A 26944-nucleotide genomic window follows, 5' to 3' on the forward strand; every position below is an offset into this window, starting at 1 on the left:
AGTGACAGTGACTCCCCCACCTCCCTGGGCAGCCCATTCCAATGCCAATCACTCTCTCTGACAACAACTTCCTCCTATCATCCAGCCTATACTTCCCCCAGCACAACTTGAGACTGTGTCCCCTTCTTCTGATGTTCTGCTGTAACAGAGGAGGCCACAGCAATAATTGGAGGACTGGAAGCCTTCTGCTGTGAGGCCAGGCTGAGAGAGTTGGAGTTGTTCATCCTGGAGGAGGCTCCAGGGGGAGACTTTCTGGTGGCCTTTCACTGCTTAAAGAGGCCAATAAGAAAGCAGGGGACAGACTTTTGAGCAGGGCCTGTTGTGCCAGGACAAGGGGTGATGGGTTTAAACTAAAGAAGTTTTTGACACTGAGGGTGGTGAGACCGTGGCCCAGGTTTCCCAGAGAAGTGGGTAGAAGCCCCATCCCTGGAACCATTCCAGGCTAAGCTGTGTGGGGCTCTGAGGAACTTGCTGTAGTCCCTGCTGACTGTGGGGGAGGGCTGCACTGGATGTCCTTGAAAGGTCCCTTCCAACCCAAACTAGTCTGGGATTCTGTTAAAACCTTTCACCTCCAAACAACCCTCATCCTCCTCTTTGAAACAAACCTAAAGAAGTCTGATTTCCAGCCTTTGGACAACACCCCCAGCCTGTCACGACAGAAAACTGAAAGCCTTTTTATATGTAAATCCATTTGTAAACTTAACAAAGAACTGGCAGGGCATCACGTTGTGCCATCCTCCAGCCAGGAGACACCTCCACAGGCAAAGGCAAGGGACAAATGTGTCAGGCCCTCGTTTCTCTAGGGTTCTATGTGATAAATGAAGTAGGAAGGGGAAAATAATCATAGAACCATAGATTCAGAGAATGGTTTGTGTTGGAAAGGACCTTCAAGGTCATCTAGTTCCAACCCCCTGCCATGGACAGGGACATCTTCCACTAAACCAGATTGCTCAAGGCCTCATCCAGCCTGGCCTTGAACACTTTCAGGGAGGGACATCCACAGCCTCCCTGGGCAAACAGTGCCAGTGTCTCACCACGACCATACAGAACTTATTCTTAATCTCCTGTCTAAATCTCCCCTCTTCCAGCTTCAGTCCATTCCCCCTCATCCTATGACTGTAAAAGCCTCTCCCCATCTCTCTTGGAGGTTGTTTTGATGAAAACAGAGCAAAGCTGGGTTCAAACAGCCACGGGGGAAGCAGAGTACTTCTAACAGCAGCTGATAGCCTGTGCCTCTGGTGCTGCTCGTGGTGAGCTGTGTGCTGCAGCAGGGCCCACCAGCTTCCAGCAGGAATGAAGCCTTCTCATCACTTAGAGCTTCAAAGATGAGCATTTACCTCCACTCCTGGCTGATCCTGGTCTTGCTCCTCCTGTGAACACCAACAAGGAGATGTCAGAGCTGAAATGAGCACACAACTTCATGCTTTCTCCCCATCCCCTGGAGGAAATCAATTCATTTACCAGCAATCCCCACAAAGCCACACTGTCCCTGCAAAGACACTTTAACTTGTGTGGCAAAGGTGAGAGCTGCACAAATTCTCCATGGCTGGAGCAGGAAGATCTCTTTCCAAACCTCCATTTGGGAGGACAGTGCTGAGCTGTGTTGAGAGATTGACTCACAGCAGAGCTGCACAGTCCCTAGTTGTATCTCAGCACCACAGAGTGGGGAGCGCTGGCTGGACTGAATCCTCGGCAGCCATTGTGCTGGCTGCAGGGGGAAGGCAGTGTGCAGGGAGCCTGCTGCAGGGCCTTCTGGTGGCCTTTGAAACCCACAGGCCTCCCTGGTCGTAGTATAGGGCACAGAGGTCTCCAGAGTGCCTTTGTGGCCAAGAGAGCCAGTGGTCTGCTGGGGCGTGTGAAGAGGAATGCGGCCAGCAGGTATAAAGAAGTCCTACTCTTCCTCTGCCCTGGTGAAGCCACAGCTGGAGAACTGGGTCCACTCTGGACTCCCCAGTTTAAGAGAGACAAGGAACTATTGAAGAAAGTCCAGTGGAAGCTACAGAGGTGCTGAGGGGCGTGGAGCATCTCTGTGAGGAGGAAAGGCTGAGACCTGAGGCTGGGGCTACTGAGCCTGGGGAAGAGCAGCCTGATCAATGCTCGGCAAGAGATGAAGAGTGGCAAGAGGGTGGGGCCAGACTCTTTTCAGTGGTGCCCAGCACCAGCACAAAGGCACAAACTGGAACCTAGAAGGCTCCATCTGAAGATGAGAAGAAACTTCTGTGCTGGGAGGCTGCTAGAGCCCTGGATCAGGCTGCCCAGAGAGGTTGTGGAGTATCCTTCTCTGGAGAGCTACCAAAGCCACCTGCACATTGTGATCCTGGGCAAGCTGCTGTGGGTGGCCCTGCTTTAGCAGCGGGGTTGGACTAGCTGAAGTCACGTCCAGCCCCTGCCAAGCTGGGAGTTAGAGCTGCTCACCTTCTCATCTTGCTGCTCCTCCAGGTCTGGGTCCTGTGAATCGTGCAGCAGGACTCCTGCTGGGAGCATCTCCTTTCCTCGTCCAGCACCACGATGCACGGCCTTGGTTTTCTGCTGTTGCTTTTTTTCTTCTTCTTTTGTCTTCCCCTTTTTCCCTTTTTTCCCTTTCTCCTCCTTGTTTGTCCCTGCAGACTGTGGTGACACACAGAGGTGGTCAGAGCTAGCAGACCAAGTGACTTTGCCCCAGGAGAAGGCAGAACTCCTCTCACTTACCCCTAGCAGCTTCATGATGAGCTCCCGGTCCTCCTCGTCCTGGTCCTTGTACTTCTCTTTCATCTTCTTCATTTTACTCTGCAGAAGAGAACACACCAACAGCTTTAGAAACAGTGACTTTGCAGAGTTCTGAATTCACAAACTCCTAGGTGCTGACCCCACATGCATTTTCCTTCCCACTTTACTGCCAAACCTCCTCTAGAGCAGGTCACCAGCAGCCAAGAGACTGCTTTTAGTGAGGGAAGCACAGCATGCTCAGTGCCAACAGAGCAGCATCACCCTGAAATCACCAAGTGCCCAAAGCTATGCAGACAATCACAGGCTCACAGGATGTCAGGGGTTGAAAGGGACCCAAGGAGATCGAGTCCAACCCTCCTGCCAGAGCAGGACCATACAATCTAGGTCAGGTCACACAGGAACACATCCAGACAGGCCTGAAAGTCTCCAGAGAAGGAGGCTCCACAACCTCTCTGGGCAGCCTGTGCCAGTGCTCTGGGACCCTTACAGGAAAGAAGTTTCCCCTTGTGTTGAGCTGGAACCTCCTGTGCTGCAGCTTCCATCCATTGCTCCTTGTCCTGTCCCAGGGAGCAGTGAGCAGAGCCTGTCCCCTCTCCTGACCCCCAGCATCCAGATGTTTATAAACATTGATTAAATCCCCTCTCAACCTTCTCCAGACTAAGCAGCCCCAGGTCCTTCAGCCTCATCAGGCAGCACTCCAGTCCCCTCATCATCCTCATAGCCCTCTGCTCAACCCTCTCCAGCAGATCCCTGTCCCCAGTGCTCAAGCTAGGGTCTCAGCAGGGCAGAGTAGAGGGGGAGGAGAACCTCCCTTGATCTGCTGGACACACTCTTTTTAATACACCCCAAGATGCCATTGGCCTTCTTTAGTTAACTAGTGGCCATAGTTAACTTGTTATCCACCAGCACTCCCAGGTCCCTCTCCACAAGGCTGCTCTCCAGCAGGGCCTGTGACAGGACAAGGGGTGATGGTTTAAACTAAAAGAGATTCAGACTGGAGAGAGGGAAGGGTTGGCTGTGGGGGTGGTGAGACACTGTCCCAAGCTGCCCATAGAAGGGGTTGATGCCCCATCCCTGGGAACCATTCCAGGTCAGGTTGTCTGGGGCTCTGAGCAACCTGCTCTAGCTGTGGATGCTCCTGCTGAGTGCAGACAAGTTGGACTATATGACCTTTAAAGGGCACTTCCAACCCAGCCCAACCCAGTCTATGATTCTATTCCATCAGGTGGCCACAGATCTCTGACAGAATCTGGGATTTCTGTCCACACTTCACATGGCAACAGCTCTACCCATGGGTAAACCTGCCTTCTGCCTACCTTCTGGCCCCTCTTGATGGGCTGAGAGGCTGGCACACCCTTGTTGCTGCTGGGAGCAGAGGGAGTTTGTGTTTCTATCTCTTTCTGCTTCTCTTCAGGAGGCTCCAAGTTCTCAGAGTCGCTTTGTTGCTTCTTTTTCTTCATTTCTCTAAGGAAAGCAATAGGTTGATGCACTGCCTCTTCTTGTGACCTCTGCCAGCAAGGCCACCCTGCCTCCCTGCTACAGGGAAGCCTGAGGCAGGTATGCTGGGAGTAAGCAAGCCCTCCTCTGGAAAATCTCTTTAAGCACACAGAAACTTCACAACCAGCATTCCCAAAAGACAGGAGTGCCACCATCCCAGAGGTAGAGCCCACACTGGAAATGCAGGATAGGCAATGAGCATGGACCAGGCGGAGTCACCATCCCTGGAGGGGCTCAAGAAAAGACTGGATGGAGCACTGAGTGCCATGGTCTGGTTGATTGGACTGGGCTGGGTGATAGGTTGGGCATGAGCTTGGAGGTCTCTTCCAACCTGGTTGATTCTATGATTCTATTCTATTCTATACTGGGAGGTGCACCCAGGCCCTGGAGAGGTAGCAAGGATGAAGCATTCAGCCCATAGCAAACACAAAGAGGGTCTCACCTCCTCTCCTTGGCAGACAGATGCCTTCGCCCCTGGGATTTGCTGTCACTCTAAGAAGTGAAAGGCAGTTAGAGCACACCCTGTCCAGCAGCAGTTCACACTGCCCTTTGCCAAACATCTCAGCTGGCACCTTACCAAGTTGGGCTCTTCCTCTTTGGGGATGATTTTTTGCAGGGATCTGTGGGGAGATTGAAACAGAGCTCATCAGCAGATATGGAGCAGCTCAACTATGAACTCATCAGCCACAGCCCAGATATCAGCTGGCTTGGTTACACCACTTCCAGCTTTCCAGTTCTTGAAAATCCCAGTGGATGGATGGAAAGAAAAGGGGAACAACACTGGGATCTACAAAACAACATCAGATCCCTGCCAGCTTGTCTCTTGCTCACACACCAACAAGTCACAAGGACAGCCTGGTACAGCACAGACTAAAGGAACATCTGATGTTCATCTTTCCACGGGTACAGCCCCACCCAGCTGTGGTAGTCCCTGCAGAGCTGCCCACTTTCAGCCACTCGATCCCATCTCCTCACACCCTCTAAGGACACCAAGATGAGCTCATCTTGCAGCCACATGCAGAGCAGTAACTTAGCACCAGCCAGGCTGAGCAGAAACAACTCAGTTTCTTGCAGGTCTAAGAAAACAGGAACAGCTGCTTCCTGAGGAGTAGAATCAGTGTGTGGTGGTTAAGGGATGTTTGGACTAGAACATGGAACAGCAGGGATGAAAGAGCCCAATCTCCTCCTTGTGATTCAGGAGAGAGGTCCAAAGCGAGCAGCCCACAAGGAGCCGTGCAGGACAACATCAGGGGATGGCACCCAGCATGGCACTGTTGTCACCACCCAATCCTGCTGCCCTGCACTCTGCCTGCAGAGCTGAGCACTGAAATGATGGCAGCCCACATCTGGGCAGCATTTTAATAGGCTGGAGCCCCACAGAAGTGCCCATGCTGCTGATGAAGCAGCTGCTTCTTCGCTCACCTTTGAGACTGAAGATGTGACAGGTCAATGGCTGTGTCTGGGTAATTCACCTCTTCCTCCTTCACTTCACTCTTTGACTCTGGGTGCTCCACTTTGGATTCTCCATCCTCCTCTTCAGAGTCACCCTCTGGAGCAAGGGGTGTGTTTACCCCATCCTGGTCAAGATCAGCAACATCCTCATCGTGATTACTCTCAGGCACAGCTTCCACATCCTCTGGTGCCTCCTGACACTCTGTTTTTTCATCTTCATTGCTGCTGTCTCCTCCATCTAGGGCACACGTGAAGAAAACACATCTCGCATGAGAAACACCAAAATGACCCTAATGATGCAAGGAACTCAATATCACACTCAAAAAAGTCAGAAAATCACAGAATGGTTTGGGCTGGAAGAGACTTTAAAGACCTTAAAGATCAGATGTGGTGCTGAGGGATGTGTCTAAGTGGTAGCAGCTTACAGTAGTGTTGGGATTGTGAGCTCTAGGTGAGTGGTTTGACTTGATAATCTCAAAGGTCTCTTCCAACCTCAACAGTTCTATGATTCTATGGTCATCTAGTCCAATCCACCCTGCCTTGGGCAGGGTCATCTTCTCCTAGACCAGGTTGTCCAAAGATTCATCCAAGTCATCAGCAGTGCACGGAATCACAGGATCACAGAATTAACCAAGTTGGAAAAGACCTCTAAGATGATCAAGTCCAACCTATCACCTAACCCTTCTAATTAACTAACCCATGGCACTAACTGCCTCATCCAGCCTCCTCTTAAACACCTCCAGGGATGAGGACACCACCACCTCCCCACAGGCAGCAGCCTAGTCCCGTCCACTGTACCTAAGAGCTCCACTTCTTCAGCCACCAGTTCACTGGCACTGCTGGAAACAGTCTCTAGATCCTCATCCTGCACTTTGATCTTCCTTTCTTCTCGGTGTCTCCAAACACAGCTTTCATCCACCTAGCACCAAGAGAAGCCTTTACCTCAGGCCAGCACCAGCTCCTTCATGAGCCAGTTCAAAGCCAGACCCAGCTTTATTCTTTCCTTTTGAGCACTTTTTTGCTGTTTAAAAGGCAAGAAGACGAAACCAGCACATTGAAACCCATCAGTCAACCCAGACAGTAAAGCCAGCGAGGAGACAACCTGCAGCTGCACCACCAGCAGGCTCCCAAAACATGCTTCCAACAGAGCTGCTATCAAAATGAAGCAGTACTAATGTTCAGTGTCTTGTTTTACATGAAGAGAGTGCAAACTGGGGAGAAAATGGAAATGAAAGTGGAGCAATTTTCAGCAAACAGCTTTTTATGGGATTTGTCCCAGTGGGAAAACCAATTGGGAATACACTGATAAGCAAGAAGCAGAAAAGAAGCCTCCTACAGCTCAACCCAAATGACAAAAGCCAGCAGGAGCTGCACAGGGAAAGCAGTACCTTGAACAAGAAGCTAAAGCCCATCATCAGATAAGAAGGTGGAAGGAAATTCTTCTTCCCTGAAAAACAGACAGGTTCTCATGAGGAGGTTTAACAGCTGAGCTACATGATGGGTTTTCAAAATTCCTTTTGATCAAAGGCTTCAGGCTACCACAAAAATGACACTGGGGCTTGTTCTATCTCTTAGATAACAACAGGAGGAACTCAAAAGCAATTTAGCTAATGGTCTTCTGCCCAGGGCTCAGCTGGAAATGCTGCTGCAGCTGCCTGATAGTGCCTAAACTGCTTAGAATGGATCTTCAGGAAAAGAGAGGGACTTGTCAGCTGCCGAGGAGAGGGAAGCACCTCAGGTGGCTGCCACTGCAGGCCAGCACAGCAGCTCCAGACAAACACCTTGTGTCTGCTTCACAACATTCCTTTGTCTCACCTCGAATCATGAAACTCCCAGTAGTGAGGTATTCTCCTGTAGGTGCAGTTTTAGAAACCTAGAAAAAATAAATCATGATATACTCTGAAGAGGACCTGCCACAGGTCAGGGCTGGGCAACAGCAGCTGGAAGAAAAGCAACATTCAAGCAAGTTGCGTTTTTAACTCATGGGAACAGCTCTGCAGAAAGCCTCTGTGTCCAGAGAGGTTCTACCTATCCTGTGTAGGGTATTATTCCAAGAGATTCACAGATTAATAGAATGGTTGAGGTTGGAATGGACCTTAAAGATCATCTAGTTCCAACACCTCTGGCAGGGACACCCTCCATGAGACCAGGCTGCTCAAAGCTCCATCCAACCCGGTCCCCTCCAGGGAGGGGACATCCATGACCTCCTTGAGCAAACTGTTCCAGTGTTTCACCACCATCACTGTAAACTATTTTCTTAGAATCGTAGAATCAACCAGGTTGGAAGAGACCTCCAAGATCATCCAGACCAACCTAGCACCCAGCCCTGGCCAATCAACCAGACCATGGCACTAAGTGCCCCAGCCAGGCTTTTCCTGAACACCTCCAGGGACGGTGCCTTCACCACCTCCCTGGGCAGCCCATTCCAATGCCAATCACTCTCTCTGCCAACAACTTCCTCCTAACATCCAGCCTATACTTCCTCCAGCACAACTTGAGACTGTGCCCCCTTCTTCTGTTGCTGGTTGCCTGGCAGAAGAGACCAACCCCACCTGGCTACAGCCTCCCTTCAGGGAGTTGTAGACAGCAACGAGGTCTGCCCTGAGCCTCCTCTTCTGCAGGCTAATGATTCAGCTCAATCCCCAACTACTGGCACTATATCTTAGAAGTCCTGGGAGAGCATCTGACTTGTTGAGGAAACAAGAACTCATGCACTGTGACCTTGACTTTGATGTATGATCACACCAGGAGTTGTCCCTCTGCCCCATCTCGAAGTGTGGCAGTGCTACAGAGGACCCACGAGGAACAGTATCAGAGACAATTCCCCCACATGCATCAGTTCCCACACAGAATCACACAACGGGAGGGAAGAGGAGAGAACCCTGAAGATCTGCTAAGGCAGATTCACCCAGAGAAGGTCACACAGGAACACAGACAGGTGGGTTCTAAGTGTCTCTGGAGACAGAGACACCACCACCTCTTTGGGCAGCCTGTTCCAGTGCTCCAGCACCCTTAAATTACAACATCTCCTCCTGGTGTTTAGATGGAACTTCTTCTGTTCAAGGCTGTGCTCAGCATCCTTTGGCCTGTCACCGGACACCGCTTGCAAAAGACTGCTCCTATTTTCCTGACAGCCTCCCTTTAAGTATTGATCAGCACTGATGAGATTCCCCCTTGGTTTGTTCTTCAGACTAAACAGTCCCAGGGCTCTCAGTCTTTCCTCATAAAAGAGCTGTTCCAGTCCCCTCAGCATCTTTGTAGCCCTTTGCTGTCCCTGTCCTCCTTGAAGCAGGGAGCCCAGAATGGACACAGTATTCTGCAGACATGAACAGTTCATCCAGTCACACACAGAATCAGACTGTCAGGGGCTGGAAGGGACCTCCAAAGATCATCCAGTCCAACACCCCTGCCACAGCAGGATCTCCTAGAGCAGATCACACCAGAACACATCCAGGCAGGTTTGGAATATCCCCAGACTCCACAACCTCCCTGGGCAGCCTCTTCCAGTGCTCTGTCACCCTCACAGGGAAAAAAAATCCTCCTCATGTTTACATGAAGCTTCCTCTGCCTCAGCTTCCACCCATTGCCCCTTGTGCTGTCCCTGGGCATTACCCAGCCCAGCCTGGCTCCAGCCTCCTGCCACTCCCCATGCATATATTGATAACCACTGCTAAGGTCACCTCTCAGTCTCCTCCCAGCAGCACAGCCCCAGCTCCCTCAGGCTCTCCTAACAGAGATGTTCCATTCCCTTCAGCATCTTTGTGGCTCTGTGCTGGACTCTCTCAAGCACTTCTATGTCCCTCTTGAACTGGGGGGCCCAGAACTGGACACAGTACTGCAGATGTGGCCTCAGCAGGGCAGAGTAGAGGGGCAGGAGTACCTCTCTCAACCTCCTAACCACAGCCCTTCTAATCCACCCCAGAATGGCATTGGCCCTCCTGGCCACAAGTGCACATTGCTGGCTCATGGTCAACCTCCCATCAACTAAGACCCCCAGATCCTCTTCCCCTTTGCTACCTTCCAACAGATCCTTCAGCTGTTCTGCCTGCAAAGCTCATGCAGGAGTGTCCTTACCTGGTTGTGGGAGACCCACCAAGCACTGGTGACAACGCGGGCGTCCCAGGCAGCGCTGTAGCACAAAGCCATGGTGCCTGCTTCTGTCAGGGTTCGTGGAGGGATGGGTTCACCTGCCAAGTAGCACCCAGCACATCAGACAACACCATCTATGCTCAGCAGATGAAATTCTGCAGCTTCCCCATCTGGCCTAATCCAGCACGTGGGACTTCAGAGGTTTTGGGCAGAGATAACAAGGCCTGGCTTGGCTGGAAGGCAGTATGGACAGAGCAGAGGCAGCAACAGCTCTTCACAGCTCCCAACAGAGCATGGTGGAGGTTGGAAGGCACCTCTGGAGGTGATCCAATCCCAACCTCTCTGCTAAAGCAAAGGCACCTACAGAAGGCTGCCCAGGATCACAATGTCTAGGTGAGTTTGCAGTCTCTCCAGAGGAGATTCCAAAACCCCTCTGGGCAGCCTGCTCCAGGGCTCCATCACCCTCACACCTGTTCAGACAGAACCTCTTGGGTTCCAGTTTGTGCCCACTGCCCCTTGTCCTGTTGCTGGGCACCACTGGCCCCATCCTCTTGCCCTCATCCTTCAGCTCTTGCTGAGCATTGATCAGATCCCTTCTCAGCCTTCTCTTCTCCAGGCTAAACCACCCCAGGTCTCTAAACCTTTCCTCCTCAGAGATGCTGCAACCCCCTCAGCATCTTCGTAGCCTCCACTGGATTCTCTTCAGTAGTTCCCTGTTTCTCTTGAACTGAGGAGCCCAAACTGGACTTAGTTCTCCAGATGTGGCTTCACCAGGGCAGAGCAGAGAGGAAGGAGAACCTCTCTCAACCTGCTGGCCACAGTCTTTTTCACGCACCCTACTGGCCTCTTGTCCATGAGGGCACATTGCTGGCTTATGGTGAACTTATTGTCCACCAGCACTCCCAGGTCCTTCTCCATGCAACTGCCTTTCAGCAGGCCAGCCCCTCACCTGCACTGGTGCAGGGGTTTTTCATTCCCAGGTGCAGGACCCTACACTTGTCCTTGTTTCACTTCCTGAGGTTCCCCTCTGCCCAATTCTCTAGCTTGGCCAGGTTGACTACACTCCTAACAACAAAAGACCAATTTCCACCACCTCCTAGCAGTGGGACACAGGTAGAGCTTGCACATCTGGTCTCCTATGAGATCCATCCCACCACATTAATACTTTGTGGCTGAGATCAGCACCCTAACTGCCTGTGCCACCAATTAAAGCCTCAGAAGGACTCCAGCAAGCACTGGCACCACCACTTCTGCCAGTATCACATGCCTCTGCAAGCACATCTCCATGACTCCTTCCCATCAGTAGCTCAAGTGATCAACTGGCAAGCAGCCAGTCATGACTGGGGAGCACCACCAGTCAGTGACAATCCAGTCTTGGGAGAACTGCTGCCTCTGACACCCCAAGGGAAGGCTCTGCTGGAGCTGAGTACCACTGTGAGGTGAGCACCAGTCTGGGCTCAGACATCCAATACAGAAGCTGCCAGGTCAGAGTGTACCCAGGCTTCTACAGGTCCCTGCAGAAGGTACCTGATGGGTTCTTGATCACACAGCTTGTGGCTCCATGGAGATCAGCATGCACATAGATGTCCCCTGGAAAAGATGTGGCTTGGATCAGTCACACATGTGGCAGCTATACAGAGCATTCCAGCTAAGGTGAGGGGTTTTAACGTTAGCTGGAGACAGCTACTTTGGCTGCAAGGAGCAGGATGGGAAGAGGGCACAGGAGACTTCTAGCCCATCCCAGTTGCCCCAGGCAGAATCAGCTCCTTTGCTGATTCCTCTGCTCCAAGGAGAATCACACAGAATCACAGAGTGGTAGGGGTTAGAAGGGACCTTGGACTCCAATACCCCTGTCAAGGCAGGATCTTTTCCAGACAAAAAGGCTCCAATTATTTGTCTTTCCTCGTAGGAGAGATGTTCCAGTCCCCTCAGCATCTTTGTAGCCCTTTTGCTGTACCCTCTCCAGCTAGTCCCTGTCCTTCTTGAACTGGGGAGTCCAGCACTGGACACAATCCACTCCTGCTCTTATCTGACAGTGGTTGAGGATCCAGCCTCCCACATCAGAGCCCCAGCACTCCATGGACAACACACAGACAGTCCTCAGGTCTCCCTATCACCAAAGTGATACCTGAGAACCTACTTAAGAACACAGCAGAGAGACCTTCCCATGTCACCTTTGTGCATCTCCAAAGTGGAAGACCAGACAAAACCCAGACTCACCTGGTTTTAGATAGCGCTTCACAATCAGCTCGTTCTGCTGTTGATCTCTCCCAGCAATAATCAGGTAATTCTCTGAGCTAATGAACCACAGGAACTTCTCAAACCTGCCAAATGACATCAATCCATTGTGTGAAAAAACACCTGCAACTAACAGAGCATTGCAGAGGTCTTCTCTTTAAATCATGCTTTCGAGAATATCCATCTCAGCATCTACAACTTGAAGAACTGCAGTTTCACATCCACCCCATATGCCTGGGGCAGAGAACCAAGGCATGGTGCAAACACAACAGCACTGCCAAAGCTGTTTGGAGAAGAATCAACAAGCAGCAGCACTGCAAAGTCCTCTTCACAGAATCAAAGACTGGTGAAGGTTAGAAGTGACCTCTGGAGATCATCCAGTCCAATCCCCCTAATAAAAAGAGGTCACCCACAGCAGCTTGCGCAGGTTCACAGTGTCCAGGTGGCTTTGGAATCTCTCCAGAGGATCACAGGATGTTAGGGGTTGTAAGGGACCCAAGGAGACCATCGAGTCCAACCCCCCTGCCAGAGCAGGACCACACAATCTAGGTCAGGTCACACAGGAACACATCCAGACAGGCCCTAAAGGTCTCCAGAGAAGGAGACTCCATAACCTCTCTGGGCAGCCTGTGCAGTGCTCTGGGACCCTTACAGTCAACAAGCTCCCCTTTGTGTTGAGCTGGAACCTCCTGTGCTGCAACTTACACCCATTGCTCCCTGTCCTATCCCAGGGAGCAAGTGAGCAGAGCCTGCCCCCATGATGACTCCAGGATGACTCCACAACCTCTCTTGGCAGCCTGGCTCCAGGGCTCCAGCACCTTCCACAGCAAAGAATTTTCTCTTCATTTTGAGGTGGAAGTCATGCTGAGCTCCACTTCTACACCAAGGAAAAGTCAGCCTGACCCAGTCCTAAATCTGCACATTTACAGTTCATTAGATAACAAAACTGTACTTGCCAATAGACCTTCCTGGCCTTCTGAATGGTGGAGACTGTCTGAACTTCCCTCAATGTCTGCTTTGTCTTCTTCTCTGCTGATTTGAAGGCCTGCAGAGACAGAAAGCATGGAAAAGCAGCACAGGAATCACAACAGCCTTGACTAAACAGCAGGGAAGGTGGCAGGAAATGTCTCTTAACCTACTACTCTTCACGGGCCTGTGTTCTCCTTGTGCACCTGCAAGAGAGCTGCCCTAAAACCTTCAGAGAATCACAGATTTGTTTGGGTTGGATAAGACCTCTAAGATCATCCAGTCCAACCATCAACCCTAAGACCATCATGGCCTCTAAACCACATCCTGAACTGCCATGTCCACGTTTATTGAATGCTTCCAAGGACAGAGACTGAACTCCTCATTCTAAGGATCTCCTCAGTTTTGCCCTCCTGCCTCCATGAGCACTGGGCTGGCAGTACCTTCACTAAGTGTCCCAGTGGAAAGCAGATGATACAGCAGGCAGGCATCTGTGATCCTCAGAGTGAAAACTCAAGGATGAAACGACTCTTGCTGGCTGGGGTTTAACTTTATTATCTTATTAGGGCGACTAAGACCAGGTCAGGATCCTCCACTAACCACTGATAGGAGCTCTCCTTTGAATTTACATCTACATCTCTCCTCTTTTCAGTCTCTCTCTCCTTTTTCACTCTCTGTCTCCTCTTTCAGTCTCTCTTTTCCCAGTCTCTCTCTCCTCCTTTCAGTCTCCCTCTTTTTCCAGTCTCTCTCTCCTCCTTTCAGTCTCTCTCTCCTCTTTTCAGTATCTCTTTCCTCCTTTCAGTCTCTCCCCTCCTTTCACTCTCCCTCTCTTCCTTTCAGTCTCTCTCCCCTCCTTTCAGTCTCTCTCTCTTTTCCCAGTCTCTCTCCCCTCCTTTCAGTCTCCCTCTCCTCTTTTCAGTTTACCTCTTCTCTTTTAGTCTCTGTCTCCTTTCAGTCTCTCTCCCCTCCTTTCAGTCTCCCTCTCTTCCTTCAGTCTCTCTCCCCTCCTTTCAGTCTCCCTCTCCTCTCTTCAGTTTACCTCTCCTCTTTTAGTCTCTCTCTCCTTTCAGTCTCTCTCTCTCCTCTTTCAGTCTCTCTCCCCTCCTTTCAGTCTCCCTCTTTTTCCAGTCTCTCTCTCCTCTTTCAGTCTCTCTCCCCTCCTTTCAGTCTCCCTCTATTTTCCAGTCTCTCTCTTCTCTTTCAGTCTCCCTCTCCTCTTTTCAGTCTCCCTCTCCTCTTTCAGTCTCTTCTGTTTTCAGTCTCCCTCTCCTCTTTCCAGCCTCCCTCTCCTCTTTCCAGTCTCTCTTCTGTTTCCAGTCTCCCTCTCCTTTTCAAATCTCCCTGCTTTTAAACATCTCCTAAAAACAAAGGGTGAAAAAATACCTTTTCTGCAGCTTCAACTGTCTTCTGTGTTTTCTTAGCTGCATGTCTCTTGTGATCATAGTACCTGTCAAACAGGAGTTTGGTAGTATCTGAAATCATCTGAAACCCCACAAGCCATCATCTGAAATCCCACCAGAACCACTCACTTTCAAAATGTGCTGATCATAGTCCTCTGCACGTGGTGGTGGTGATGGTGTTGTTTTATCTGTGATGGTTTGGGAGTTACCCACACCCCCCCCCACTTAAGAAATCACCCAGACTAGACTCAGCTGGCAGGAAGGTAAGGAATGAAGCTGTATTTACAGCTTAGCACAATATAGCAGATATATACACATCATACACAACTATTTACAGTTATATACAAGTCAAAAGTAAAACAGAAACAAAAATATCCCTCCCAAAACAATCAGATTGCCAGGAGGGCTCCCGGCCCAAACCTCCTCCTCCTTCCCCCGCTTTGCCTCCCTTCAGAAACAACCAGATCACTCCCTGTGCATCTCACGTGGTAACTCTGGAGAGATCTGAGCTGAGATGTCAAAAAGATGACAAGGAGGTTAGGGGAAACAAAGGGTTGGGTTGGATTAGAGTCAAGGCAGAGGCAACCACACACACAGCCAGCCAGAGAGAAGGAGAACAAGTGAGAGCTAACTGAGAGGTGTGTGAGAAGTGTCTTATCTATATCTTGACTAGCTGTGTTCCTCAGCAGAAGAATGGCTGAGGCAGGGTACTCTTGTTTTCTTTTTCTTTCTTCTCACAGCTAAGGATTTCATTGCTTTCAAATATTCCAATTAGCCTCAAACCAGCACAACAGTCCAGACCATAGAATCAAGCAGGTTGGAAGAGACCTCCAGGATCATCCAGTCCAACCTAGCACCCAGCCCTGGCCAATCAACCAGACCATGGCACTAAGTGCCTCAAACGGGCTTTGCTTCAACACCTCCAGAGGACAGTGACTCCACCACCTCCCTGGGCAGCCCATTCCAATGCCAATCACTCTCTCTGACAGCAACTTCCTCCTAACATCCAGCCTAGACCTCCCCTGGCACAACTTGAGGCTGTGTCCCCTTGTTCTGTTGCTGGCTTAGCCTTCTCCAGAGCAGAGCAGGCAGAGGAAGCCTGTGTGGCAAAAGCTGCTGTTTTGTTCCTTGGGTCATGACACAGAAATGTGCTCAGAATTAAATTCATGTGACAGCTAGTCAAGCTGCTGCTCAGCACTGAGACACTGGGTTTGAAACAACAAAATGCACATCCCAGAATCCTAGAATTGTTTTGGTTGGAAAAGAGCTCCAAGATCACCAAGTCCAACTGTCAGCCCTAAGACCATTCTAGCCATTAAACCATGTCTCAAAGTGCCACGTCCACACATTTCTTGAATACTTGGAGGGGTGGTGACTCCAGCACCTCCCTGGGCCAGCCTGTTCCAGTCCCTGACCACTCTCGCAGGAAAGAAATCACAGGAAAGGCTCACAGGATGTCAGGGGTTGGAAGGGACCCAAGGAGATCATCCAGTTCAGCTCCCCTGCCAGAGCAGGACCACACAATCTAGCTCAGGTCACGGAGGAACACATCCAGACAGGCCCTGAAAGGCTCCAGAGAAGGAGACTCCACAACCACCCTGGGGACCCTGTGCCAGTGCTCTGGGACCCTTACAGTCAACAAGTTCCCCTTTGTGTTGAGCTGCAACCTCCTGTGCTGCAACTTACACCTTGTCCTATCCCAGGGAGCAAGTGAGCAGAGCCTGCCCCCGTGATGACTCCAGGATGATTCCACAATCTCTCTGCCCCAAGCCTGGAGCGTTCATGGGGTTGTTGTGAGCCGAGTGCAGGACTCAGCACTTGGCCTGGTTGAACCTCATCTCACTGGCCTTGTCCCATTGATCCAGCCTGTCCAGTCTGCTCCGCAGAGCCTCCCTACCCTCAAATACAGCACCACTCCCACCCAATTTAGTGTCATCTGCAAGCTTACTGAGGATGCACAAGAGCTCAAGGCAAGCTATCTATTTCAATTTCTAACAAGACATACACAGAGTCCTTCTTCCCATGACTCCACTAAGAAATCCTGGCATGCAGAACCCTTCCCCTTCACTTGGAACCTTACTTCTTGGCATTGGCGTAAGCAGACAGACTGAGATCGACGTCAACCAGCGACGGTTTGTTCTTCTGAGGTTTCTTCAGCTGTTTGGTTTTGTTCTTTTTCTTTTTTCCCTTTGGTTCTTCTGGTTCTTCTTTCTCTACATCAGCAGCATCCTCCTCCTCCTCTTCTTCAGATAGCACATATGGGTTCCTAAAAACACATGGCATCACATGAGTAAGGTAAGAGAAGCGGTTGTTTTTCATCCACAGTGCAATGTACTCCCTACTTGTACTCTCTCAGGAGGACTAGACATGGACTAAGGAGCAGAGGATGCCTTAAACACAAGCCTGTTGGTGTCCTGGAGTCAGCCAAGGTTTGAGAAGCAAAACCAAAACCAAAACAGAAGACCAAAGTACAAATTTTCCAAGGCAGCACCACTTCCCAAGGCAAAAGAAAGAAGCTGATTCTGTGATTCTATGGTTCCGGAAACTGCTGACCTATGCTGCTTAAGGACATCTTCCAGTGGTTTAGAATATGGTCAGACTCTAAAAATACTATTATGGGAATCTAATTACCATAAGAGTATTTTTACCAGTACCAATCTCTCTGAAAACAGAGAAAAATGCACATGAGAGGGCTGGAGCACCTCTGCTACAAAGAGAGACTGAGGGAGTTGGAGCTGTTCAGTATGGAGAGGAGAAGGCTCCCAGGTGACCTTCTTGTGGCCTTTCAGTATCTTAAGGAGGCCTAAAAGAAAGCTGGGGAGGGACTTTTTAAGCTGTCAGGTAGTGACAGAACTGGGGGGAATGGAACCAAGATGGAAATGGGTAGATTGAGCCTGGATTTTAGGAAGAAGTTCTTCAGCATGAGGGTGGGTGAGACCTTGGAATGGGTTGCTCAGGGAGGTGGTGGAAGATTCATGCCTGGAGGTGTTTAAGGCCAGGCTAGATGAGGCTTTAGACAGCCTGATCTAGTGTGAGGTGTCCCTGCTGATTGCAGGGGGGTTGGAACTGGATGATCCTTGTGGTCCCTTCCAACTCTGACTGATTCTGTGATTAAAGTATCCCTCTGCTCAAAAAACTCTGTTCTCTTCTTTCTGCTGTAAGATAAACTGAATGATTTAAACAGAATCACAGAATTGTTTGGGTTGGAAGGGACCTTTCAAGGTCAGCCAGTCCAACCCACCTGCAATCAGCAGGGACATCTGCAACTAGAGCAGGCTGCTCAGAACCCCAAACAACTTGACCTGGAATGGTTCAAGGGATGGGGCATCTACCACCTCTCTGGGCAACCTGGGCCATGGTCTCACCACCCTCAGCATCAAAAATGTCTCCTTTCTCTCATCTGACTCTCTTAGACTTCTGTTCAAAACCACCACCCCTTGTCCTGTCACAACAGGCTCTCTTCAGAAGTCTATCCTCTGCTTCTTGATTCCTTTAAGCACTGAAAGGCCACCAGAAGGTCCTCCTGGAGCCATCTCTTCTCCAAGCTGAACAACCCAAACTCTCTCAGCCTGGCCTCACAGCAGAGGGCTTCCAGCCCTTTGATTATTTCTGTGGGCTCCTCTGGCCCCACTCCAACATCTGTTTTGTGCTGAAAGCTCCAGGGTTGGACACAGTGCTCCAGAGGAGATCTCCACAGAGAGGAGCTGAGAGGCAGAAACACCTCCCTTGTCCTGCTGACCAGTACCAAAGCACCAACTAAGAAGACACCTCCACAGCTCCCACAGCCAGTCCTACCTGCATTTGGTACAGGTGACCTGCAGCATCCTTACCTCAGCAGCATTGTGATATGATTTGTCTGAAGCTTTAACTCTTTGATTGCACTTGCAACAGGGTCTCCCTGGGCTTGAGCCTCTTTGACAATGGCTCCAATTTCTGTCCAGTCTATCTGGTTGGCCAATGCACTGCGGACCACCTGGATGGCTCGGTCAACGATCTCCAAGTTCATTTCAATCAGTTCTCCTTTTATCTTATCAGCTTCCTTAAGGAGAGAAAGAACTTCACTGCCTTGGAAGTTAAACACACATTCAACATGAGTAAGAAAAAACGAAGTGCCAAGGAATACTGAAAGGTGTTTAGAGGGCTGAGTGCTGGGGCCTGCTCACCTCCACACCTTTATCAAGGATCTGGATGAGGGGATTGAGGCAACCTCAGTAAGTATGCAGATGACACAGAGTTAGGCAGCAGTGTTGATCTGCCTGAGGGCAGGGAGGGACCTAGACAGGCTGAATCAGTGGGCTAAAGTCAATAGGATGAAGTTCAACAAGGCACTTAGTGCCATGGTCTGGTTGATTGGCTAGGTTGGTCTGGATGAGCTTGGAGGTCTCTTCCAACCTGGTTGATTCTATGACATTGCCCATATCAGGAACAACTCTTCCAAGAAACACTACGTTATCTTCTTAGTTAAAAAAGCAGACCACCAGAGCACCCCAGTCCTACCTGAGCTTGCTGGAGAGCTTCTAGTCTGTGCTCATGATCCCGACGGACATTTTCAAGCTTCTTCAAGGCTTGCTTTTCCTTAAAAAACAACCACCATAACCAAAAGAACACAAATAGCAATGATATGACTTGTATTCCCAGCAGAACCAACAGCAGAGAGCCTGAAATCCACACCTTGACCAGCACTGACTCAGCACTCTATCAAAAATGTATCACTATCAGCAGTAGTATGACCAGCAGGACCAAAGAAGTGATTGCTCTCCTGCACTCAGCAATGGTGAGGCCACACCAAGAGTACTGGGCTCAGTTTTGGGCCACTCAGTCCAAGAAGGACACTGAAGTGTTGGAGCATATCCAGAAGGGCAATGAAGGTGACGAAGAATCTGGAGAACAGGTCTGGTGAGGAGCAGCTGTGGGAACTGGGGTTGTTTAGTCTGGACAAAAGGAAGCTGAGGGGAGACCTTATTGCTCTCTGCAACTCCCTGAAAGGAGGCTGGAAACCAGGTGGGGGTTGGTCTCTTCTCCCAGGTAGCTTGTGACAAAATGAGAGGAAACAGCAAATAGCCTTAAGTGGCACCAGGGGAGGTTTAGGTTGGACATTAGGAAGGTTTTCTCCCCCAAAAAGGATAGTCAAGGCCTGGAACAGGGATAACAAGTGATAAGTGGAGAGGAAATGGCCTCAAGTTGCACCAAGAGAGGTTTAGGTTGGCCATCTGAAGAAACTTCTTCACTGAAACACTGGAAGAGGCTGCCCAGGGGGTGGTAGAATCAGCATCCCTGGAGGTGTTTACATGACTCAGAGATGTGGTGCTGAGGGACATGGCTTAGCAGCAGCCTTGGAAGTGTTGGAGAATGGTTGGACTTGATGATCTTAAAGGTCTTTTCCAATCGAAATGGATTCTGTGAGCTCCACAGCAAAAATAAGGAAAGAGACCTCCCTCACCTCTGGCAACAAGAACCAACTGAATCATCTGAAGCTCAGAAAGCCACCTGAGCTGCCCCACTCTTGGATGACAACATACCTGCTGCAACGCTTTCAGATCAATTTTCTGTCCCTCCAGCTTGGAGTAGAACTCATCTGCTGCCTGCAAGAGAAAACCAGCTTTAAGAACCCCCAGGCTGCACTGACTTGCACCAGGAACAAGCAGGCAGAGGTGGTTCTGCTCACAAGAGGTGGCTGTGAAGCACTATGAGAGAAGAAAATCACTACAAGAGAGTTCAGCAACTTCCTCCATTTTACTTCTGCATGAGAAGAGTTCAGCAAGGCCCTCAAGTGTGTGTCTCACTGTGATACACATGTAAATAATTGCCCAAACTACAGGCCAGATCTCTTCTTCTTTTTTTGGCTAGGAAATGGTGGAAAGGAAGCTACTGTTTTGACACAGTGTGCCCTTCAGGTTGAAGAACAGCAAAGCTAGTCTGGAATTCCTGCTGCTTCAATAGATCAGTTTAAAAACACACATAAAATAAACAAGACACACAAATAAACCCCCCCCCAAAATATGCCTAAGGATTGCTTCTGGTGTTCAAGGTGCCAGAGAGAGTGCTTAAAATAAAAGGAGAGGAAGGTTTTAGGCTGCTTGAATCATCAGTAGTGTGAAAAAAAACGAACAACAGAAATATGCCTAAGGATTGCTCCTGGTGCTCAAGTTGCCAGAGAGAGTGCTTAAAATAAAAGGAGAGGAAAAAGGTCTTTTCCAACCTGATTAATTCTGTGATTCTGTTTTAGGCTGCTTGGATCATCAATAGTGTGAAAAATACCCAAACAACAGAAATATGCCTAAGGATTGCTTCTGGTGTTCAAGTTGCCAGAGAGAGTGCTTAAAATAAAGGAAGGTTTTAGGCTGCTTGGATCATCAACAGTGTGAAAAAAACCCCAAACAACAGAAATATGCCTAAGGATTGCCCCTGGTGCTCAAGTTGCCAGAGAGAGTGCTTAAAATAAAAAGAGAGGAAGGCTTTTGCATCATCAACAGTGTGGAATAAAAACCAACAAAAAATATGCCTAGGAAATGCTTTTGGTGTTCAAAGTTGCCAGAGAGAGTGCTTAAAATAAAAGGAGAGGAAGGTTTTAGGCTGCTTGGATCATCAACAGTGTGAAAAAAAAACCCAAACAACAGAAATATGCCTAAGGATTGCTCCTGGTGTTCAAGTTGCCAGAGAGAGAGTGCTTAAAATAAAAGGAGAGGAAAAAGGTCTTTTCCAACCTGATGAATTCTGTGATTCTGTTTTAGGCTGCTTGGATCATCAGTAGTGTGAAAAAACTGGCAGAAATTCATCCAAGAAGCATGGATAGGAAAAGTGAAATGGGAATTCTGGAGATCAAGGTGGGGAACAACATGCAGTTAATGATTTCAGATGTTACTGAGTCAAGGCCCAGAAGGGACAGCACTTCAAGGAATTACTCAGTCAAGTGCCTGAAGCTTTCAAAGCAGTAACTGGGAGAAGTATAAATGTGATGACTCTTTGTCTCCAGCAATAACTCAGTGTCTGAGCTGACAACAGCCATATCAGCCCAGGCACCATGCACACCTCCAGCTAGTGCCACAAGCCCTGTTTCAGCCACAGGATCTGAGTTGACAAAGACTGCAGTGCTCAGGAGCAGCCTCAAGGCTCTGTTTAAGTTAGCCTTTTCTGCCCAAAACACTTTATCCACAAAATCCATCATCTCTTCCAAGATCTAAGCTTTCATTAACAACTTCTCTAATTACTCTTCAGCATCAGTTAAAGCACTTAAGTACAGTATCAGCAAAAGCACTGTACCTTATTGAATGAGTCAAATTCCAAGTAGGGACATTTTGAATGTTGAGAAAACAAGAAAGGATGAAATTCCTCATATCTGTAAAATACACATTTGATATTACCACCTGAAAGCTGATGTTATGCAGGCTAGTAGAAAAAGAAAGGCTTCAAATATTTACGTGTAGATATCTTCTGCTGGTTTATCTGGTTCCAGACTTGGCTTTTTCTCCTTTTTCTGGATAATGTAGCCCTAAAAGAACAGAGAAACATCATAGAATCAACCAGGTTGGAAGAGACCTCAGAGATCATCCAGTCCAACCTAGCACCCAGCCCTATTCAGTCAACCAGACCATGGCACTAAGTGCCTCATCCAGGCTTTGCTTGAACACCTCCAGGGATGGCAACTCCACCACCTCCCTGGGCACCCCACTCCAAATCACCAGCACTTGTCTTTGAAAAGGATTCCAACTCATCTTGATAAGGCAGCAAGTTTTAGGTGCTAACCTACTGATCAGAGAACAGAATCATAGAATGCATTGGGCTGGAAGGGACCTTTAAAGGTCATCTAGGCCAACTACCCTGCAGTAAGCAGGTAGGTGTTCAAAGAAAGAGTTCATGTGGCACTTAGTGCCATGGTCTAGTTGATGTGGTGGTGTTAGGTCATAGGCTGGACTTGATGATCTCAGAGGTCTATTCCAGACTTGACACTTCTGTGATCCTGTTGATCTGCAACTACAGCAGGTTGCTCAGAGTCCCATCGAGCCTGACCTTAAATGTCTTCAGGGATGAGGCCTCCACCACCTCCCTGGGCAACCTGTTTCAGTGTTCCACCACTCCCTCAGAACTTCTTCCTAATGTCCAAATCAGCACAAGACTGAATTATTCTAGCAGGGACACCCTGTGGCAGAAGTGTCAAGTCCTGACCTCCTGCTTGTCTTGACTACAATTTCTTCCATAAGAAAAAAGTGGACTTCTCTTACAAACCCCAGCACAATCATAGAGCTTCTCACACAGAAGCAGAGTTTACAGAGATTCATAGAATGGTTTGGGTTGGAAAGGACCTTAAACATCATCTAGTTCCACCTCCACCTGCCATGGGCAGGGACACTTTCCACTAGACCAGGTTTTTCAGGACCCCATCCACCCTAGCCATGAACACCTCCAGGGAGGAAGCATCCACAACCTCCTGGGCAACCTGTGCCAGTGTTTCACCAGCTTTACTATAAAGAATTTCTTCCTAATATTCAGTCTAAATCTCCCCTTCTCAGGCTTCACATGTATGTTGTGGTGTAACAACAGACAGCAACTAAGCACAAGGCAGATGCTTGCTCCCCCCCACCCGGTAGGGTGATGGAGAGAACTGGACCCAAAAGAAAACAGTTTGAGATAAAAAACAGTGTGGTAGGAGAGAAAAGGGAAAATATTAATAATATAAAATATATCCAGGTGATGCACAGGACAACTGCTCACCACCTGCTGGTCAATGCCCAGCTACTCCTTGAGCCAGCTACCCCACAGCCCAGGACAGAGCCACAAAGATGCTGAAGGGAATGGAACATCTCTCTTATGAGGAGAGGCTGAGGGAGCTGGAGAGGCTGAGGGAGCTGGAGAGGCTGAGGGAGCTGGGGCTGTGCTGCTGGGAGGAGACTGAGAGGTGACCTTATCAGTAGTTATCAATATATATAGGGGGAGTGGCAGGAGGCTGGAGCCAGGCTCTGCTGGGTGATGCCCAGGGACAGCACAAGGGGCAATGGGTGGAAGCTGAGGCAGAGGAAGTTTCATCTAAACATGAGGAGGAATTTTTTCCCTGTGAGGGTGACAGAGCACTGGAAGAGGCTGCCTAAGGGGGTTGTGGAGTCTCCCTCTCTGGAGATATTCCAAACCTGCCTGGACACATTCCTGTGGATCTGGTATGGGAGATCCTGCTCTGGTAGGGGGGGTTGGACTGGATGAGCTTTGGAGGTCCCTCCCAGTCCCTGACATTCTGTGATTATGTCTGGAACATCCTGCTGGCCAGTTTGGGACAGTTATCCTTGCTGCATCCCCCTTCTAGTGCTCTCTGCACTTCCAGGCTCTGCTGGCAGGGAATGAGAAGCCAAGAAGTCCTTGTTTTAGCATAAACACTACCTAACAACAACAAAGCCAGCAGTGTGTTATCACCACGATTCTACAGGTAGCTGTAGACAGCAATGAGGTCTGCCCTGAGCCTCCTCTTCTCCAGGCTGCACACCCCCAGCTCCCTCAGTCTCTCCTCACAGGCCTCTCACCAGGTTCGTTGCCCTTCTCTGGACACCTTCCAGCACCTCAACATCTCTCGTGAATTGAGGAGCCCAGAACTGGACACATCACTCAAGGTGTGGCCTGAGCAGTGCTGAGTACAGGGGCAGAAGAACCTCCCTTGTCCTGCTGGCCACACTGCTCCTGATCCAGGCCACAATGCCATTGGCTCTGCTGCCCACCTGGGCACATTGCTGGCTCATCTTCAGCCATAGAATCATGGAATCAATCAGGTTGGAAGATACCTCCAAGATCATCCAATCCAACCTATCACCCAGCCCTATCCAGTCAACTAGACCATGGCACCAAGTGCCTCATCCAGTCTTTCCTTGAACTTTTTATTGAACAGCTACTCTCAACCAGCACCCCCAGGGTCCCTTTCTTCCTGGCTGCTCTCAGCCACTCTGTCCCCAGCCTGTAGTGTTGCTTGGGGTTGTTGTGGCCAAAGTGTAGAACCCTGCACTTAGCCTCGTTAAATCTCATCCCCACTGGATGATCACAATGTCCAGCTGGGTTTGGAATCTCTCTGGAGAAGGAGACTCCACAGGCTATTCTGGACCACCTGCTCCAGGGCTCAAATACCCTCACACCAAATATGTTTCTCCTCCTGCTCAGAAGGAGAGAGTCTTGTTCTCCTCCTAAGTTCCAGTGCCCATTACCCCTTGTCCTGTCACTAGGCACCACTGAAAAGAATCTGACCCCAAAAGCAAAGCCTCCAAAAAGAGTGATGAACAACACCTGCCTCCCAGCTGAGCTCTGCAGGTCCTGCCTAACTGGTAACCAAGCTGCCCAGCTGGGACCCACCTTCCCACTGAAGTTGTCAGTCAGTGCCATATATTCTTCAGCTTTCTCTAAAGCAGTGAGCACTTTTCCAATATTTTCTAAAGAGAGAAAAGAGGAGGAGAGGAATATTTTAAAACCAGCTAATCCAGAAAAGACATCTTTATCTAAATGTGGAACAAAACAAAGCAACAGAAGACACAAGCAGCTGCCCTTCAGTGCCTGAAGAACCTTAACCACGTGAAGTAGGATTCTAGGATATCTCAAGAATAAAATCCCAGGTATTCCTTCAGTCCTGGTGCTTCACCACAGCAATCACTGCTTGTTCTGAGCAGGAGCCTCAGTAAACATTTGAGGGATTTTTAATACATAAGAAAATCTATTTAGGTACTTCTAAGACATAATTAATCAAGTTTCAGGGAGAAAAAAAAAACAACAAACCAAAAAGAACCACAAAGGCAAAAAATAAAACTGCAAAGCATAAACCAACAGCTGTGAGAAGTTGTTTGCCTCAAAGTTGATTTACTGCAGCAGCATACTGCAGTAGGAGGTAAAACAAAAATCCTTTTGATTGATGGCAAAGAAAAATAAGACTAAAGGAAAATCTTTTCTGACTTTGCAACCCAAATCTGTAATTTTCCAATGCAAGTGAAGCTGCTGCTTTAACAAATCCCCACCAAGTTTGCTGTAAATAAAGGAAGATAGGGATTTTTATGTTAAAATAATGTTTGAGGGGTTTTTTTTAGTGTTAAAATAGCCCTTTGCATGGTCAGAGGTCCCCTGATGTTTAAGGCACCACCTCATCATATGAAATCATTTAGAGTAGAGGAGGAGTTTGATGTTTTATTTATGATATATGCATAATTAAAGAGTTTTAATGACAGCCTCTGACTTAAAACCACTAATGGCATAAACCCATTCTGGTCAGAACTAGAGCTTTAAGGAAGATTCATCTCTATCTCTACTACATAGACATGAAAATGACCAGAGATGTAGTAAAGCCTTTAAAACATTCTTTCCTACATACCTTCACTTTCCATATGCTGATTTATTTTGACAGCACCAGAAAATCCAACTTCTAGAAGGCAATGCTCAATGAGAGTGGCTCCATAAGCTGTTAACAAAACATAATGAAGAATCATCAACAGAAGACATTCACAGTGAAATCTGTATTCATAGAATCAACCAGGTTGGAAGAGACCTCCAAGCCCATCCAGTCCAACCTAGCACCCAGCCCTATCCAATCAACCAAACCATGGCACTAAGTGTCCCATCCAGTCTTTGCTTGAACACCTCCAGGGCAGGGACATCTCCTGCAAGATCAGGTTGCCCAAGGCCCCATCCAGCCTGGCTTTAAACTCTTCCAGGGACAGACTCTCCACAACTTTATCATCTGACCATGAGGTGAGATGATCCCATTTGGTTTTCTGATAGAACAAGAGTACTTACGAAGATGTGGGTTAAGAACCCTCTTCAGCTGTTCCTCTTTGGGTGCACTGGAGATTATTTCAGCTAACCTGTGAAGGGTAACAGAGAGCAGTGATGGCAGAGGACAATGGGCTTTAAGGCTATGATCTATTGGTACAAAATCATTTTCAGTTTCAAAAAAAGAAATGCAAAATGGCCTGTAAAATGGGAAAAGCACCAGTAGAGGTTAGGGGTCCACCAGCATTGTGGAGTGCTGGCGAACAAGAAGTTCACCATAAGCCAGCAATGTGTCTCATGGCCAAGAAGGGAAATGGTCTCCTGGGCTGCATGAAAAATAATGTGGTCAGCACATCAAAGGAGGATCTCCTACCTTCTAACTTAGTAAAACCACATCTGGAGTGCTGGGTCCAGTTCTGGGGTCCCCAGTTTAAGAGAGACAGGGAACTACATGAGGGAGTGCATTAAAAGCTACAAAGATGCTAAGGGGGCCTGGAGCATCTCTGTGAGGAGGAAAGGCTGAGAGACCTGGGGCTGTTTAGCCTGGAGAAGGCTGAAAGGAGATCTTCTCAACACTGATCAATAACTAAATGGGGGGGGAGGGGCAAGAAGGTGGGGCCAGACTCTTGTCAGTTCTGCACAGCAAAAAGACAAGAGGCAATGGAGGTTCCAACTGAAGAAGAGGAGACACTTCTTTGCTGTGAGGGTGCTGGAGCCCTGAAGCAGGCTACCCAGAGAGGCTGTGGAGTCTCCTTCTCTGGAGATTCCAAACCCAGCTGGACATTGTGACCCTAGGCAGCCTCCTGTGGGTAACTGCTTTAGCAAGAGGTTTGGACTAGATGACCTCTAGGGGTCACTTCCAACCCCCACCATAA

At 49.0% G+C, this 26944-nt stretch overlaps 1 protein-coding gene across 1 annotated transcript in view; it reads right to left on the bottom strand.

Moving 5' to 3' along the window:
• NEMF (nuclear export mediator factor) overlaps positions 1 to 26944 on the bottom strand; it is a 34254-nt gene that overhangs the window by 2166 nt on the left and 5144 nt on the right. Inside the window, exons 6-29 of the mRNA XM_064142885.1 lie at positions 26094 to 26161; positions 25672 to 25758; positions 24669 to 24745; positions 21767 to 21837; positions 21609 to 21684; positions 19868 to 19930; positions 18846 to 18923; positions 18179 to 18387; positions 16429 to 16614; positions 14332 to 14395; positions 12939 to 13027; positions 11965 to 12068; positions 11272 to 11334; positions 9730 to 9842; positions 7471 to 7528; positions 7044 to 7102; positions 6454 to 6574; positions 5626 to 5893; positions 4781 to 4823; positions 4646 to 4695; positions 4023 to 4170; positions 2689 to 2766; positions 2416 to 2607; positions 1338 to 1370 (exon numbers count right to left, since the gene is read on the bottom strand). Of these exons, the coding sequence (XP_063998955.1) occupies positions 1338 to 1370; positions 2416 to 2607; positions 2689 to 2766; positions 4023 to 4170; positions 4646 to 4695; positions 4781 to 4823; positions 5626 to 5893; positions 6454 to 6574; positions 7044 to 7102; positions 7471 to 7528; positions 9730 to 9842; positions 11272 to 11334; positions 11965 to 12068; positions 12939 to 13027; positions 14332 to 14395; positions 16429 to 16614; positions 18179 to 18387; positions 18846 to 18923; positions 19868 to 19930; positions 21609 to 21684; positions 21767 to 21837; positions 24669 to 24745; positions 25672 to 25758; positions 26094 to 26161 (2398 nt within the window). The remainder of the gene's footprint in view (positions 1 to 1337; positions 1371 to 2415; positions 2608 to 2688; positions 2767 to 4022; positions 4171 to 4645; positions 4696 to 4780; positions 4824 to 5625; positions 5894 to 6453; positions 6575 to 7043; positions 7103 to 7470; positions 7529 to 9729; positions 9843 to 11271; positions 11335 to 11964; positions 12069 to 12938; positions 13028 to 14331; positions 14396 to 16428; positions 16615 to 18178; positions 18388 to 18845; positions 18924 to 19867; positions 19931 to 21608; positions 21685 to 21766; positions 21838 to 24668; positions 24746 to 25671; positions 25759 to 26093; positions 26162 to 26944) is intronic.

Source organism: Pogoniulus pusillus, chromosome 1 (assembly GCF_015220805.1).
Source record: "Pogoniulus pusillus isolate bPogPus1 chromosome 1, bPogPus1.pri, whole genome shotgun sequence".
NCBI classification, from domain to species: Eukaryota; Metazoa; Chordata; class Aves; order Piciformes; family Lybiidae; genus Pogoniulus; species Pogoniulus pusillus.